Source organism: Halyomorpha halys, unplaced genomic scaffold (assembly GCF_000696795.3).
Source record: "Halyomorpha halys isolate HHAL.00 unplaced genomic scaffold, Hhal_1.1 Scaffold307.1, whole genome shotgun sequence".
Lineage (NCBI taxonomy): Eukaryota > Metazoa > Arthropoda > Insecta > Hemiptera > Pentatomidae > Halyomorpha > Halyomorpha halys.
Window position 1 is genome coordinate 1,282,171 of NW_027107991.1, and position 18,897 is coordinate 1,301,067.

The 18,897-nt window shown below is 32.7% G+C and overlaps 1 protein-coding gene across 3 annotated transcripts in view; it reads left to right on the forward strand.

Annotated features, from left to right (window-relative positions):
* robo1 (roundabout 1) overlaps window positions 1-18,897 on the forward strand; it is a 934,487-nt gene that overhangs the window by 884,889 nt on the left and 30,701 nt on the right. For all 3 annotated transcript variants that reach the window (XM_014421230.2, XM_067046357.1, XM_014421229.2), the window contains exons 4-8: window positions 6,022-6,175; window positions 13,170-13,300; window positions 13,374-13,640; window positions 13,753-14,030; window positions 14,779-14,980. In XM_014421230.2, coding sequence (XP_014276716.1) covers window positions 6,022-6,175; window positions 13,170-13,300; window positions 13,374-13,640; window positions 13,753-14,030; window positions 14,779-14,980 — 1,032 coding nt within the window. The remainder of the gene's footprint in view (window positions 1-6,021; window positions 6,176-13,169; window positions 13,301-13,373; window positions 13,641-13,752; window positions 14,031-14,778; window positions 14,981-18,897) is intronic.

Here is an 18,897-nt window from a genome sequence, read left to right on the forward strand (position 1 = left end):
TCTCTATTGACTCCATATGTAATTAGAAATATGATTGAGATGAGGTATTTTAATGACTCCAGAGCAGCTTAAAATATATTTTTTATGGTTTGTTGATCCAGAGTCAACATTGCTGTTAAATGAGCAGCTTGGAGAAGATGGTAAAAATCTATAATACCGATGATATTGAGCCCATTTTAGCCAAAAGAGTGATTTTACTGTACTACTTTTTGTTTGTTGGAGTTAGGCTGTTCACTCACAAACACACAATTTTTGCGGTTTGTTTATATGGGATTCAACTTTAAGACGTGCGTTTCCTTCGACATTTTTCAAAATCACTAAATTTGCCTTTACTATATTCTTGGTGGAATTAAAAATATATCGATTTTATAATTTACCATAATTTTTAACAATGTCTATTCCGGGATCATAAAATTAATCTAAAGCATGCATAGATTGCAGGTAAATACAAAACAAAAATGTAAGAACGTTTAAATTTTATCATCTCTCTAAAGGTGAATTGGAGATAAATATCATTCGACCTTTTCAATCATTTGGTCAATCCGTCAAAGTCTAAACTGTTGATGAGTGAAGTGCTCACTATTAGTGCTACATCTTATTCTTCCCTTTAAAGTTACTGACATGATTTATTTCCCGGCAACTGTCTGTCAATAATTCCTGATTGAAGGTTTGATCTTTCTCAACCAGAATCCTTTTTTAACTTCATTCATGGTCAGAGATGTTTTTATTTATTCTTTAATATAATATTTTATATCCAACAAGACGTTTCCTAGGATATGGCTTTAAATCCTCTAAGACAGAGGTGGCCAACTTTTCAGTATACATGATCTTTTTATCTTAAAACTGTGTCGCGATCGACTTACATAGGCGTAATCGATAATGAATGAACATCGCGTAAGTGTAAGGAATGATAAGGGTTGTGAAATGCATACTTAGTTTACAAACTGTTTTTTAGTATAAGGTGCATTCCAGCGAGGTACGGGCAGATAAGTAAAATAAATGTCCAGACCCAACTTTTGACAGCAGTATTCATGCGGTACCTAAAAAATTAGATTTTCCGACACTTGTTCCAAGATAGATTTTCACTTACTTAAAATGCAGTTTAATTTCTTTATCAACTTCAATATATAAGTTGTTGTACTATTTGTTCGTAAATATGAAAAAGTTGTCATGAAAATGCACAGTTGATTTAAATGTTTCACTTTCATGTTTTAGGGTTTTTTTTAAAAATAAATAAATAACAATAATAATAATAATAAAAGGAAGATGCAAACGTTTCGCCCTACTTTGCAGGGCTTCATCAGGGCTAAAAAAGATACAAACAACTAAACCCTTATTACAGAATAAGAGAATAAGATAATATAGAATTAAGGCGAACTAAAGTCTGGCTAAATTTTAATTAATTTTACATCATCTTTATCCGCACTTGGCTTTTATTTCATTTTATCTTATTCTGTTACATAGTTTTAGTTGTTTATATCTTTAATAGCCCTGATGAAGCCCTGCAAAGTGGAGCGAAACGTTAGCTCAAAATCTTCCTTTTATTATCCTTATTTTTATTTATTTATTTTAAAAATAATTTATCTTATAATCATAACACTGCAAATAGTAATAGGACCCTTTTGTGCGAGACTACACCCCTCCTTTGTCCCAATTAAGAGATATATAAGACACAAAATGTTCAAAAATATCACATTTTCATGTATTCACGAAAAATACAGCAATCAGGCCAATGGCATGGGGAACTGCTGATTAGTCAATAGGCAGAATGGTAGTTCATAATTTAAGATTTTTTACGTGCTTTTTTTTTGTTAAATCAACGATCTTGCAATGATCTTAATAGTTTTGCAATTGAAGAATGAAAGAAAAATAAAAAAGTTAATAAACAAAAACGAATATTAAAGAATAGATAAAATTAATTATTGACATTACTATAGATAATTTGAGAAATAATAATAAAATTAAATAAATTTTTTTATATGAAATCATCTATATTATTAATATTCGTGCCTCAATTTAACGGAATATATTTCTGAATCCAGAACATTTTTTTTCTCCGAAATCTCTTTACCTTTGAGAAGAATAAAGCAGAGACTGGTTACTTCTTGCCAACCTGGCAACTGTTCTTTAATAGCAGCCGGTGCTGTCTAATACAGAGCAGCGGGGAGCCCTTAATGAAGGTCTATGACAGCTAGTGCTCACGACCGAACGATAGCCAATAGCAGAGCAGCAGTCGGAGCAATTAGCGCTGCGCTGGCAGAAGGCTCAATTACTGGAGGCCTGCGGTTCCGATTCCCGGATCTGTTTTTTTATATCCAGTCCCGTTCTCTCTATCTCAGCGATATTACACTTTTCGCCTCTATACTCGGATATTTATTTTTATATACCGATATTGATAACTGTTTATAGTATATATAGGCACATATACCCTGTGAAAAATTATGCATTTCCTGAATTTTTAAACATTTTGACTAGTCTCCTAACTACAAATCCTATACTACAAACTTTCCTCCTATATTAGTGGTATGTTATGTACCTCGCTGTATATCTTTCCGAAAATAATGGCACTGTATCAACGATCATGCCATGGAGGTATATGTGCAAACTACAAGGACCAAGAAACCTTAACTTCAAAGGGGGACTGTTGGTGCTGCAATGTAATTGAAATATATATATGTATAATAATGAAAAATAAATTTTATGAACCCCACAACGCTGTTTTTAGAATGGTTATACAAGGAGTTGATTTTTTTCAAATCACGCTCAATCTCCAGATTTTTCCCTGTTAAAGGTACCCACTTTATGGGGCTGAGTGGATCTAGAGAGAGCCATAGGATCCAGGGTTGACTCACGCCTACATAAAATAATTATCTGAACCTGGATCCTTGGGGTTAGTTGTATAGTGCCTTTCCACTGTGCCAGGGCGCTCCTGATTTACATGCATAAGCAAAACAAATTTGAAAATAACCAAATGACTAAGTTTTTTTGGAGGAGAGTATTAGGATTTTTTTCACCTCTACATCCCTTCAAAATTGAGTAAGAAGATTGAAAAATGTATACATTAAGTTGATTTTTTTTTTAACTTATTAGGAATTATCGTTTTCCATCAACTACCATACATTTCCCTTTTACCTGTTCCCAGTCTCTCTGGATTACTTAAAAGCGTCTCTCATAAATTATACTTATTTATCAATATTATCAAATTATATGACCTGATCAGTATGATTAAATAACGTTCCACTAATATCAAATTAGCCCTTAAAACAAATTCTAGGTTAAACATAATGTGGTTGAAGTTCAACTAATACTGTTTCTACCACAACCGTCATTAGAATAATTAAGACGATAATAGTAATTTTTTTAGAAACATTTCATTAGAATAATACTAGTAGGCACATTCAAGGTCAATGTGTGATTAAATACGTACATCTCTAATACTACATATATATTTTAAAAAAATTAAATAGGTTATATTAATGACAAAATAACATATACACATCTCAAATAAACAGTTGATAAATGAGTTAAACAATAGAAAAATAAGCAAACAACTTAATAAAGAAAATTAAAATAAATCAATAGAATAAAAAAAAATCCTTAACATAATATTACCTATATAGAACATTTTTCATTCTTCCAAGAGAATCCTTAAGCAAATCCTGCCACCTATATTTTGATGTATAGTGATCCCAGCGCTTCTCTCCTAGCCACATCGTTGGTATTAGTACAAAAACCCAAGAGGAGAAAAGAGGCAGTTATTTCACCCCAATTTTTGATTACCTAATTGAAAACTAGGTATAATTACTAGTCAGAATTGATGAGTCTGCCAAATATAGATAGGGGGAATAAAATATGGCGGCTGTTTCAAAACGTTAAAAATAATAAATTTTTTATTCAGAGCTCTATATCTTAAAAACTACCAACAACACTAGAAAATCTAAAAGAACATTCTTCCAAGAAGAGTAAATTTGCTGAAATATGAGCCAGAATAGAGCTACTTACGTCCAATAGTTCTCGAGATATAGCTTTTTAAAAAGCAATATTTCATAAAATGTAGTTTTCATGAAATCTGCTAAAATAAATTGATTTATAGTTGTTCGGACAAATTTTCATTTGCCAAATTTATATTCATATGTGAATATCATAAAATCTACTGTGTTTTTGATAAATTGGGGTGAGATAACTGCCTTTTTTTCCTCCCGGCTCTTGTACTATATTGAGAGCCTGTGGAGATCGGGTAAAGTAATTTTAGGTGTTTAATATTTTATTGATATGTCTACTTGTGTCAGAGAATCCACGGTTTCGTGTTGCATCTAGCGTGATGAACATGTTTAGTCTCTTCACGCTTACATTATATTGGATGAGACATTACCGATTCAGCAGTAAAGACGTTCGTTATAGCTACTCGTTATCCGATAGTATCTGAGAGACCACTGCAATAAAAACCTCCCCGATCGGAATATTGTTTATGCAGAGGGTGAGAAGTCCCTCAAGGACACTTATCTAGATTGTTTCTCGCTCGGTCAGGATAACTGCTTTCTTGGGATTTCGGAGTCCTCGGAACATCCAGACTTATGCAGTCCTCCTTCCAGTTCTTTCCGTATCCTTATCACCAGCCATCTCATTAACTAAGTGGCCTTCTTGATCATTATTATACTGCTGGAGAAAAAATTTCTTAGGGGAAATTTAATTAAAGTTGCTGGAGGAGTATTGGAGATGTGCCCTACTCCTGGCAGACTGATGATAAAAGTGCGGGTAAACATCTCCGAGTCGCTAAAAGATTGCCCCCTCTGTTTTATTTCCTTGATGTACACCAGAGGCCTGTGGCGGGCTTGATTGATACTTATCATCACCCCTCTCCGAGCTCTAAGATAAACCAGAAAACAACATAAAATCCGAATTACATTCTACCGCATAGCTTTATCATGATAGATGAATTATATTTCTACTAGTGTCAAAATCACAAAATAAAAAATAAAGTTTAATCAAAGACTTTGTTCAAATAAAAAAAGTTCAACTAATTTATTTCGGCAAATAATTGATGATTTTTTATATTAAAACTGTTTAAGTTTTTTTTAAAAAAATTTGTAAAACGATTCTTGAAATTCCTACGCTTAAGAATTTCTTCAAGAACTTCTTTATTAAATTTAATATTTAATTCTATTCGGCCAAACTTCCATACTACTTTATCTGATTACCTTTTCAGACAGCCTGGTATCTTGGCACCGTTTATAAAGACCTCTTGTTTAGTCTTCACTGGTTTTCAAGTGACGCGGTTCAGCAGTGTTAGGATTTCCTAGAGTCCTGATTTTCTTCTTATGTTAATTTTCTGTTATCATTTCATTTATTTACATTTTATGTAAATGTGTGAATGTACTCTTTTACACACATTACCACTATCCTCAAGTGAGGCAAAATTTACTTTCACCCAATAACAAGAGTTTTCAATATGTTATTCTATCCGAACTATGTTTTGTTGAAGAAGGAATTTTACTGAGCTATAAATCAGTTTAACTACCATTGGAGTTTTTAAAATACTATCATGATTAGTATAATACATATTTTTACAATAATTTAGATGTTCTTTAGTTTTTAAGACAATTTCTAATCCAAAGAAACATTTAAAAACAATTTTGGGGATTTTTTGTTAGAATCAACCACAAACAAACTAGTAATTGATTTCTCTTAAAACAATACCAACGTTCAAAACTATCTCATCATGCCAAATTGTTTAACACAATTCGTAATCCACAAGGTATTCAAACAATTAAGTTTGGAACAGTGGTCATGTTTCAAGTTTACATAGTCCTATCTAGGTACCTTCGTTACTAATTGGATTTTGAGATTAGAGTACCTCATACTAGTTTTGTAGGCACCTACTCATAATCCGTTGTGATTACGTATCCTTATTTGTAAAAATCTTTTTTTTTTAAGAATAAAAAAATATTTTATTACACCATTAGTCCTGAACTTTACCATAAAATGCTTACAGCTAACTTATAGTTAAACTTATTTTTGCAGTTCTTCGGGATGAGTTTCGCTCCGTTCCGGTGGGCACTAGAGTTGCCGCTGGAGAGACAGCCCTATTGGAGTGTGGACCACCCAAGGGTATTCCAGAGCCTAGCCTTCTCTGGAGGAAGGATGGAGTCAACATTGATCTGGAGAACTCGGATAGGTAAATCAATTTATCTATTTAATTTAAGATATAGATTTTTGAGTGTAAATCATTTTATCGTTTATCGTATTAGTATTATATAGTATATGTATATATATACCGAGTAGGTTGGTCGGTGTACGACATTACGAGATCATAACACAAAAAAAGGCAATCCTTCCCGGCCAGATCCGCCCCACCAAGACCCCCAGGGAGTTAGGTCCTATATCACTTTTTAAATATTTGCTTAAAACGGGAAGAGGAGAATTTAAGAAAGCTACATTTAAAAAGCTCCTGTAATTGAAAAACAACGTGAATTTTTTTCCGTTTTCCTATTTCAGGCGTTTTTTAAATATTTATCTATCTTAAAGTCTCATCTTCCCGTTTTAAGCAAAAATTTCTGAAGTGATACTGGACCATCGCACCCCGGGAGTCTTACTGGGGCGGGCTTGGCTGGTAACGATTTCGTTTTTTTATTTTGTGATCTCATCTTGTGGAATTTAGATCAAGAAATCCTTACTTTGAAAAAACATACATTTCTCCTATTAAAGTTATCATTCAAAACACTAGATGACAACAAATAATACTGAGTTGCCTACGGATCGGGTACACTCGACTAAGGCAATACTTGCTGGAACATCTACACTAACACATACGTAAGGTTGCACTAACTGGTAAACACATAGTGACAGGCTTTAGGCAATGAATAAGCGTAATACTGCCATATCATTTTAAAACTTTACTAAACGACAATTGTCCTTATATTCCAGAAATATTTTATTTCATAACAAAAACATATAATTATATTTAACAATGTGGATTTATTTACTTTTTTATTATTATTAGTTCCTTATTTTAATTATTACTATTATATCAGCTGTTATCATCTAGAATTGAAAATAATATTATATATCTTCTTATATTTATTATTTACACTACATTTTGTTCTGAAGTTGCGTTGTAGAATTATTATCATATTTGATTTTATACTATCAACTGTGTATTATTACTTCTTTTCTTTTTCAGAATCAAAAATCAGTGGTCAAATATTCCCTAAAAAAATAGTTTTTTTTTTTAATAAGTTAGAAGGAAGTACTGATCATTATCTAGCACAGATGTATTGCAAACATACGTTACATATAGAACATAAACACACATTTAAATGTATGGAAAAATTATATACTTATACATTATTAAAAATGTTATTGTTCATTATTTAAATAAAGATCGAACTGAGTACCTGGGTAACGAAACGTAACAATATGATTGGATGTGATTAGCTCCCTACGCCCAAATAAACCTAATAATTGTAATGCATTGAGCTTTCAGTTCTGAATTGATGCTTTGGAACGTTTGTCCAGTAAATAATGAAGTAATGGGAATCTACGAGCAGTTTCTTGTAGTTTCAATCATGTAGGAGGATTCTACCAGTATCTAATCCGCTTTCCAAGTTGGAGTCCTAGCTAGGAGATCTGTGGAAAAGAAAATCTAGAGCAGATTGCGACCGACGGTAAAAGTCATTTGATGGTATTTATTTTAATCTATCGGCTATTGGATCAGAATCCTTCGTATTAGCTTATCGATTAAATAATCTTCAGGCGCAATATAGATTTAGAGAGAATAAATAGATTGTTAGAATAAATAACAAGCAATGCTGATTACAACACACAATGGTCTGCTATAAGCATCATCATACCAATCAGCCCTAGGATAAAATATAAATATTAACATTGATAATTAACAAAGTGCTAATAAAATATTAATATCTCATTAACATAATAATAATAATAATGTTTTTCCATTAGAACTACTTTTTTTTTACTTTCTAATTAGAAGTTAGTCACTTTATGATTTATAATATATAAATGATATTACTTTATTTGTTCTATTTTTAACTTTATTTATTATGTTAATTATTGTTGTTAATTTTTATCTTATAAAAATCATTATTATAATCATACTTATGATAGTTTATAATTTCATTTTTATTGTGAAAATTTTGTATTTTACTCTAATGCTCTAAAGCATAATTCTGACACCTATAGGGATATAATATAAGCATAATATTATTCTATAGGGATCAGTCCCAGAATAAATAAAGAATATATTAGTATTATCGTCCTGTTTTTCTCGCTATTTTGGGTAGAGGATCTGAAGCCCAACCAACTTTATATTTAGGTTTATCTTTCCTTTTTACTTTGTTTCAAATATTTAAAAAAATTTGCACAATAGGTACTGTGTCTTAGAGAACCGACTGTTGAGCCACTCTTAGCACGTCTATAGGCATCCCCAAACCATTCACGCCTGCCACTGTGGATTTGGTATGAGACCATTCAATTGATATAGTTCTTTCAACTCTATCGCCATTTTCTGACATTTATTCAGTTTTTTCTGGTGGAACTTATATTATTATCGATTGGGATCCCAACATCAATAAGTTCTTTTTTCTTAGATCAATAAGGAGGATAGCTGGTTTATTATGGCGTACTGTATAGTCCGCAATTATTGATTCATCCCAATAGAGCTTGAGAGGACCTTTTAGGAGGTGTCTATTTGGGTGGTACTTGTAGTATGGGCTCTTATCTTCAATAAATTGTACTTCATCCCCAAGGCCTGATGCAAACTTTTGACTGCATTTATTATCATCACAATACATAATTTGTTTTTTAACTATGCTACATTAATTTATTTTTCAATATTTCTAATCTTCCAAGAAGAGAAGGCAAAGAACAAAAAAAATAAATGTTACAAATTATATCAAACAGAATAAAGATATCGACGGCTGTATTTTTTAGCGTTCCTCTTAAGCCCATCCAGCCCAGTTCTCTTGATGCCAGTAACATGAGAATGTGATTGCAGGTGGAAGAGATGGTGTATTTAAGTGCTAGGATGTACTCATGCTTTAGGGGGATAACTTGAAAACTAGTCAAACACTTAAGCTTCAATTATTTGTTTAAAGAGGACAAACCGAATCAGCCTGATTCAGCGATCTGTGTCATTGAACAGCTAATATTTGGCTATGACCGTAGCGTTGGTAGCTAACGAACTGTAAGGTGATCCCACTGTAGAGGAACCATCCTCAATCTTCTCCCAACCGCACTGCTGGGCTTTACAATATCTCTCAGGACAGAGGCCATTATATTACTAATATAATAGCTTTATATTATAATAATAGGGATGAAAATAAATTATCGATTAAATTTGATATTGGGTAACGAAATCCATCTTAAGCTAGATTAAAGACAAAAATTAAATTTATTTTTCCTTTTTAGACTGTATAAATTTCTTTCATTACATATATAAAACAAGCTTTTTCTCGGTAAAAGGTAATTGCTACCTGCGCATATTATTAGATAATACACAAATATTACATTTTATATATTTTTTTCGTGCTATTTCAAGACATCGAACAAAAGACAAGTTATTTTAGAGAGTATTATATTTCCACATAAATATATAAATATCGCATGTTACCATTATTGCTGTGAAACAGGCATATATAGGCCAAATTTAGTGGACTTAGATTATTGGTTTTCGTGAAAAATATACCATACATCAGAAATTTGCTTATCAATTCAACTCGATACGATGAAATCTTCAAAAATAAAATAAGATCGGAAATAACGTATATCTAAAAGAAAACATTACCTGATGAACATGTTAAGAAACTATTATTGTTGTATGTCTACTGTCTCTTATTTTTCTTTTTAGTTGCTAAATGTATCACTTCTCTCCGATGTAGTCCCGACTGGTTCACCTCCCTCAACACCGATCTCTTCTACGTGTTCCTAGGTCGCTTATGCTTCCGAGCACCCTGTAGATTCCGATTAATTTTGATCGAGATCAGTGGCAGGAATTCCTAATTACCCTTTGTTCCATTAGGAGCTAAATTGATTAGGACTATTACAATCTACTGTATACGATATACAAAGGCCACACTTTCTGCCATAAAATTTCTCCCCCATTCAATGAAGTGACTTTAAAGTGGCTGGATGAGCCCCAAGGTGGCCTGCCGACATGCCTGCCGACCCACAGCTCATACAACAAAAAGTAAATTCTCTATTTTCTGAGCATGATTTCAAGAGGGACTATTCCTCTAATTTAAACTAATATTAATAAATCAAAATATAATTTATATATCAAACACTTGAATCTCTAAAATAAAAGACACACATATGTATCTATATATATTTACTCAAGATATATGAATGTATAAAAGAGAGTACCTTGTTGTACTGTTTTACTAAAAACAGAAAAAAAAAAAAAAAAAAGGAAATATTTCATTTACATTTACTACATAAAACCAAATAATAGTAGCAACAAATAAAAACAATTATTTTTACTTCAAAATATTGACTTACAGGTAAATAAATTAACAATATATTGCTTTTAAGATTTGAGTTTTATTTTTACAAGGATAAAAGCAACCGAGTAGCGATTCATAAAAATTTATAACTTTACACAAAAAAAAAAAAAATGAAAATCGTACTCTCTATTTTTCCTCGCGTTTTATTTATTTATTGTTGTTTTTTTTTATATTCTCCCTCTAGAATGCAAATTTAGTTGCTCTTTTTGTATAACATATCTGGGCCCCTCAATGAATAATTTATTTCATAATCTGCATGTGAGCAAGGCAACAACGTAACTAGAAATATGTTAATATCATTTTAAATTGCAAAACCTCTTCTTCCAGTGTCCTTTCAGTTACTTAAAAGTATCTCGCAAACTGTTTGAACTGAAACATCCTAAAGGAATGGTAAACCTTTTTGTTTACTAATAATAGTTTTTTTTTTTATTGAAAAATAAGCGTTTTAATTATTTATTCATATTGTATATACAGACTAAGCTAAACTAAAGAAAACAGACGAATAAACAATATTTAAATGATGAAAATAACATTAACTTATACACATCAAGCCAAATAATCATCAAAAAGAAGGAGTGGAATAGTTCTAAGTCGCGTGCTATTGCATAAATTAATCGGTAAAAATTTGGTGTTTAGTAGGGGTATTCATGATCTTTAGTTTAGCATGTTAAAGCGTGTTAAATGGAAAAACTTATGTTAAATGGAGAAATATTCCCTTCTTTTACCGTGGTAAAACGATATAGCATGTAATAGGGGTATTCATGATGTTGTGTTAAATGTTATATGTTTTACCATGTTAAATGTTATAACTATAGGATTGTGAGCAGCCCTATTTGAAGTCATGTTAAACGTTAAATGCATAAGAGTCCCTAGCGGGTTTTCTCAGCAACTTGTTGTATAAGCCTTTATGTTTATAACCATCTTCTAGACCCTCATGTTATTGTTTACTTCAGTTTTGATTTAAGTAATTAATTAAAACATGCCTAGAGTGAGTGAAAAGTGGAATTTGTGTGAAAGTTTAGCTTATGAGTGTCTTATTGATCTTCAAACTTGTGAAGAAGAGAATGAAGATGAGCTAATTGACAACTGTATTGAAAGTCACAACAACTAATATGGCGGCGATCTCAACTGGTCTATTGTGTGACGTCATTCTCGATTTAACTGACCAAGTAACAGACTCTCAGCCATGTTAAATGTTATTTCGTTTTACCACGGCAAAAGAAGGCAATTTTTTTCGATTTAACACGAGTTTTTCCATTTAACACGCTTTAACATAGATCATGAATACCCCTAATATGGCTAAGAGTCTTACTAGCTCTGTTAAATGGAGAATGACGTCACGAAACAGACCAGCTGACCTTGTCACCGTTTTATTTGTCATCGTGTTAGGTTACTTACTCGAGGTTTGTGTTTTTTTTATTTTGTCTTGTGTTTTAAACTTTTTAAAAAATACAATCAGTAGCCAAACTTTTACACTTCTGCTTTTCACTTATTTTAGGCATTTTGTAATAAATTACGGTAATCAAAACTTAGAATTAAACAATGACATGATGTTTTGGAAGGAAAGCTGCTCAGAAAATCCGCTTGGAGCTCTTATGCATTTATTATTTAACACGACTTTAAATAGGGCTGCTCCCAATCCCATACTTATAACATTTTACACAATATCATGAATACCCCTAGTATAAAAAAGTGAAGTTCTTTAGGAAGACTAAAGCTTCTGACCTTATCTTGGTACTATTGATATCACTTACATTTTTTTCTTTTGTTCTTCTACCTCTTTATATGATTATGAGTGAATATTGAACACTAATATTAAATTCCCTTAATTTTTAGCAAATCATATCCATTCTCTTTAATAAAATAAAGATGACTTTATTTGAAATATTAATTCTACATAAATATATATATAATCTCCTGCTGAAATATGGTTAAGGCGAGATGAAATAAATTATTTGTGTTTTATTGATCAATCAAGTGATGTATTGAGTTTTATTTTTTTATTGTATAGTATGGTTTATTGTTTTTTTCGGACTTACAAACACACTGGTTTATCGACACACAGCTAGATCGACGATACGTACAGAATTCTTTCATTTCATTTTAATGTTTTTATATTTGTCTATTCTTTAAGGATGCCTGTATAACGGATTCTATATAAAAAGAAATATCTTACCCATAAATGCACGTTATATAGAGGTTTCACTGTACATGAATTTATTTATTTTTTAAATTATTTATTTAATGTAATTTACAACTGTATAAATAATACAATAGGTAAATATGTAGTATGTTTCATATACACTTGAAGATCTTGGAAAGGAACCACTCATTGGTGGTATTTCAAACATTAATTTAAATTAGAAGGTCCCATGGCCATCTTCTTTTCAGACGCCTCGGAGGATTATCAGGGATTTTAAGGATGAAAGATTAAGAATTAATGGGTTAGGATGGTTAAGGAGTTTGGAATAAAAAGACGCATATCTGTTTTGGGTCAAATCTGCAACGAATGGGATTACATGAAAATAAAGAAAAATTTGTTGATTGGACAATTAATTCTAAGGAGAGCATTATAATCCCTCAAAAATTATTAATAAAGATAACTTTTGCATACATTTAGGTTTTAAACTAGCATCTCGATTATTGCAGAGTGCGGGTGGTGGACGGCGGTAACCTGATGATCAGAGAAGTGAAGCAGAGCGACGAGGGCAGGTACCAGTGCGTGGCTCAGAACATCGTCGGCCAGCGCGAGTCCTCTCCGGCCACCCTCACTGTCCATGGTAAGATCTCCCTTCCGATAGCGCAGGATATCTTCCAGTTTCGCTTTCGCTAATACTTAATTGCCTGTTTCAGTTAAGCCATTCCTAAGCAAGGAGCCGCGGGACGTCACGGCGCTAGTGGACTCGAGCGTGGAACTGGAGTGCGCCGCTGGAGGCGATCCCGCGCCCAAGGTTCTCTGGAGAAGGGCAGACGGGAAAATGCCCATCTCCAGGGCCAGGCTCACCGAGGACAAGAGCCTTCGCATCGAGAGGGTGAGTCCTGAGGATGAGGGAGTCTACATCTGCGACGCCACTAACCTCGTCGGCACCGTCACCGCAAAGGCGACCCTCACCGTGCACTGTGAGTATGGCAGTATTTGTACATTAGTAGTATTCTAACTTATTCTTTAATTTATTATTAGTATTCTTCATGCTACAATAACTATCCTCTCAAACTCGTCTCTCTTTTGCAGCGCCTCCTACATTCACGGTGAAGCCGGAGGACCAGACGGTAGGCCTGAACGGTGTGGCACAGTTCGAGTGCGCGGCCCGCGGGTCGCCTCCACCTTCGGTCTACTGGGCCAGGGAGGGCAGCCAGCTCCTCATGTTCCCGGCCAACTCTTACGGCCGCCTCCACGTTAGCCCCCAGGGTCAGCTCACCATCCACGGCGTCCTCAGGGAGGATGCGGGCTTCTTGGTCTGCTCTGCTCTGTCTGTAGCTGGCTCTGCCACGGCAAGGGCTTACCTAGAGGTAAAGATGGATTCTCTTGGTTTTTAATTGTTATTAAGATGTTTTTTCATTCTAAAGACCATTATATATACAGGGTGTTTCATAGTTAAGTGTCCAAACTTAAAATATTTAAAAAAAAATTCCTCCGAATTGATGTTCGTTCACGCTTCAGGAGACATTTTTGTCTAAAAATTCGTATTTTTGTGTATTATTTAGATTATAATAAATAAATTAATATGTTTTGCAACTAATTTACTAATTAAATTTGAACATTAGCATTCATCTTAAATGTTGTTCAAAGTGATTACCTTGAGAATTATGACAAGCTTTCTTCCATAGCTGCAGTGACCGAACGAAACTGGATATGTTTTATGTATTGCCAGTTTCAAATATCCTATTTCAATAATTAGGGCCATTGACCGGACTAGCATAGACTTTTTTTAATATCACTCTAAACAAAAAAAAAATCAGTAGTGTCACATATGGAGATCTTGACAATAGTAAAATTCATTGCCGTTTGGCTACTGCTGCTGTTGAAGAAAGATACCGAGGTAATTAATTTTAATAAATATTTATACTTTATTGATGAAGTAGTTATAACACATAGTATAATAATTAATTTACTCACAGTTAGGACACATAACCCTGAACACCCAGTATATATTTTTCAATTAAAAGTTCTATTATTATAATCTAGCTTACTTAAATTATTTGATAATACCCATGTCCTAAAATTATTCACGAAAGTACCTTGGATACCCTCTTTCAGGTAAGATCGGCTGGAGACAGCCCACCGCCCATCGTTGAGATCGGACCCGCGAACCAGACCCTCCCCATCCACTCGGTAGCCATCCTCCCCTGCCAGGTGAGAGGATCCCCATCACCGGTCACTTCTTGGGCTAAGGACGGCGCTCCACTCAAGCTGACCCATCGCCACAGCCTCTACCACAATGGCACTCTGCAGATCGACGGTGAGTAAAATCTTTATGAATCTAGAAGCTTGTAATAGATCCTATAATTGGATGATTCCATTGATAACTATTCTACTCAATTTTATATATACAATGTTCCCAAAGTTCTACTAATCAAGTTCTGAAGTTCTTCTTCAGTAATTTAAAAATGACTTTTATTAAAAAGATATCCCTATATAGGGGGCCAGATATTTACATATATAAAAAACAGAGTAAGGAGAGAAATTCGACTCATATCCAAAGAACTCAAATAAGGTTTGTGTAAAGAAAAGGAGGAGCCTGAGATCACCTATCAAAGTTAGATATTCATAGGAAGTAGAACAAAGAGCAATGCAAAACTATGAAATTTAAAAGTGGAAGTTGTATTGTCTATAGAAATAGTCTTAGATCATAGAAGAACAGAGAATGATGATTACCTACCTTCACGAGCAGTGGCGTACCATAATGTCAGCCGCGCGGGTTGGAGGGACATTTTGCCGCTCCCTTATATAGGTATTTCAATTTATAAGACTAAAATATAGAGTAATTCTAAGAATTCTTTGACAAGATAAATCATATAAATACCATAATAATTAATGACTTTTGTATTTGTAACTTGTAATACAAGTTACAAATACAAAAGTCATTAAACAAAATGGTTCAAATTTTCACAAGATATTGAAATGAAAAATATTTTATTATTCTGGGACTAGGTCCCTTTAGAACTATTATAGCGTAATTTTAATTTTACAATAACATATATTGCCAAACAACAGTGTGGCCGCAATTATAACCTATATTAATATAGTATATAAATAATTTTAGATACAGAGATAAAAAAAAAATTAAAAACTAACTGACTAAATATTTAAAAAACAAAACAAAAAGGTTACGTCTGTACTATTATATCGGATTAGATTGGTAAAGTAAAAGGTAATTAAATATAAGGGTTTTATACGAGGGATGGGTTAGTACATGAGGGAATGGAGTTCCAGTGATATGCAGCTCGGATAAAAAATTATTTATCAAACGTAGCAGTTAGATGGTGCGGGGAAGATGTCGGATAAACGGGATCTAGTAGTACTGGATTGGACAAAGAATTTGAATTGCAGGTTTCCAAGGATATAGGAGGGGTACTGAGTACTAATTACTTGGAATAGGAAGGAAGCTAGGAAATACTGGCATCGGAAGGATGGATAGAGCCACTTCAGCTCGGCCTGATACTGGGTTATGTGCCGATCTCTCCTGATCCCGAAAATAAATCGTAATGCATAATTCATAAGAGATATTATTATTTATTGGGAAAATTTAAGGATTATGCCTAACAGGGCATTTTGACTATGTGAAATTTATGTTGATAAAGAATAAAATTTAAATTTGGAAGATGAATTGGTGGGTAGAACGGATGATATATTTGAAGAGTGAAGTTCTCGGTAAAATGTTTATATGGATCTTAATTGTTTTTCTCCTTGTCTTTCATCCTCTTCTCACTCCCTTTTCTTAGTTTTTGTGTTGAGTAACTCACTTCAATATAGCAACGCAAAAGGAATCATAAACTTCTCAGCTCACCGCTCTTCTGTAATTCACCCACTTATTTTTCTTTCGAGTTCCAGATTAGTTCCTGACTTCTGGTTAAGAGGCTAACCCTCAAATGACGGCTGCGATGATTACTAGGAAATAATGTTGAATTTAGTTTCTTTCCGAAACAATGAGAATCATTTTCAGATGAATTTAATTCTATATTTAAGCATAAACAGTTGAAATTTGAACTTGATGGAAACATATATGAATTAATGGTCTGATCATTTGTATTATTGCCATTATAGTCCACTTTGACGGCAGATAATCAACTGTTACTTCGTTACAGCTGTTTTTTACATTAATATATGCTAGAGAATAACGTGAAATCTAAGAACTGCTATTTCTTAGATCAAAAGTGTATTCTCATAGTGTGACCGCCATGAACATGTTGTAGACGTCTTCTCTTCTTAGGAGGTATGTTATTTAAAAAAATAATAAAATATATTTTTTTTCAATTTCTTGAGACTGGTATTTATTTATTAAATAAATCAAATGGTATCCTTTTTTTAGTCTCGACACTCTTAATTATATCAACGGTCCAACTTTTCGGCCAAATGGCCATCCTCAAGGACAACCTTCAAATATAAATTCTCACTTCACATCAAAAATTTAAAAATGTTTTGTAGGCTATTCCTCCCAGGTCATTAATTATAAGTCAAAATAACCCTATTTTTTTTCCAAAACTTCAATCAAATTTTTAAAACTTTTAATTTTCGATTAATCAACACTATCACTATCATATAAATTGAGGCCGAAACGTTGGACTATTAATATAATAAAGAGTGTTGAGACTAAAAAAGGATACTATTTTATTTATTTAATAAATAATAAAATATGTTGATAAAGATAATAAGAACAAATTTTCAACATTCAAAAAGATATGTATATATCAATCAACAGATGTTAGTTACTTTATTATTTAAATCTACATCACTAAACAATTCGAAAGTAAATAAGCTGAACAAGCAATGCAAAATATCAACAGGCCTTATTTATATAGGTAATATTTACATATCAGTGGCATTCTATATATTATTTGAATTTAATCTGAGGAAATTAATATGGTCTGTGTTGAAACAGGATATCCACAAAACTTACTTAATCAAATATTAATTTTAATTATGACATTGGATTTAAACCAAGATACTAAACCTCTTGTTTTGTTAGCACTCCTAGAAACGTAGTAATTACTAAACTGCGTTACTTGCAATCTAATCAAGTAATGTTATACAGCCCGTAAACCTCAACTTGCCAACTTTTGGATGCTTAAGTAAGCGAAGCACTCTCCTTGAAGCATTAGTGGGACCATGGGTGGTTGGTCTTTGTGCCCATTAGGCACGGTAATGTGAAGCACCGGCTCAGTGTTCCTGGAAGGCTCGCTGGAGAAGGATATCAACTTTCCTGTATTTCAGTTAAATATAGTTCATTGTTCAACGCGAAACAATTTATTTTTGAGTTACCTGATCTCATTGTTGAACCCTTTGATCTAATTGTAAATGTCCTTTCATTCAAGCCTGGATTGTTCCAACTGGAAACATAGCTCTAATATCTCAAATTATGAATTATTTATCTGAAATTATGGATTTTTACTTTTGCTTACCTATATTTTTTAATGTGTTTATTTAAAAAATATATACAAAAAAGTGGTACATTTCAACAATTAAAAAAAAAACACATAGACAATGGAACAATATCCGTCAGTCGAAATCTTGTGCAATTTACCAAAAACATATAAATAAAAATATGTTTAAAAAAAAAAAAAATACGGTATAAATAAAACGATCCTTTTAACTAGTCAATAATTTAAAATAATATTATAGTATTTATGTTTAAAGAAACAAAGCACAAACTGTGGTATGGCATTAATCTCTCGAATTTTAACCTACTGAGCTCTTTTGAGTGTAGCCCATCTTACATAGTTGCTAAGAGCTCTCCAATTAGAGCCTTTTAATAAACTGAATAATCTTTCTGATGAGTAGGTCCGCCAATAAAATAACCTAGGTATGAAGAAGGTTCCTTTTCGTCGAAGTTACAGACCGAGCTAAAATATGTATAGAATATACAGAAAGGGAAAAAATTTCGTTCAAAGTTCATAAATATTTTTGTTCTTTTAAGTATATATTATAATGTACTAGCTAATCTAAATTACATATATTTACATGATATAATAAAAAAGAAAGAAAACAATTTTTTTTTCTCACAGTTTCCTTTTAAATCAATTCCAGTCTACACACTAAATACAAATATTTCAATCCATTCCTTTTTTCTTTCCCTTTCTTGTCCCTTCCATTTCACCTTTTCACAATTTTTATTTCATTCGATCGACAAATTCACTCTCCCGAATTCCCCCTCTCAGA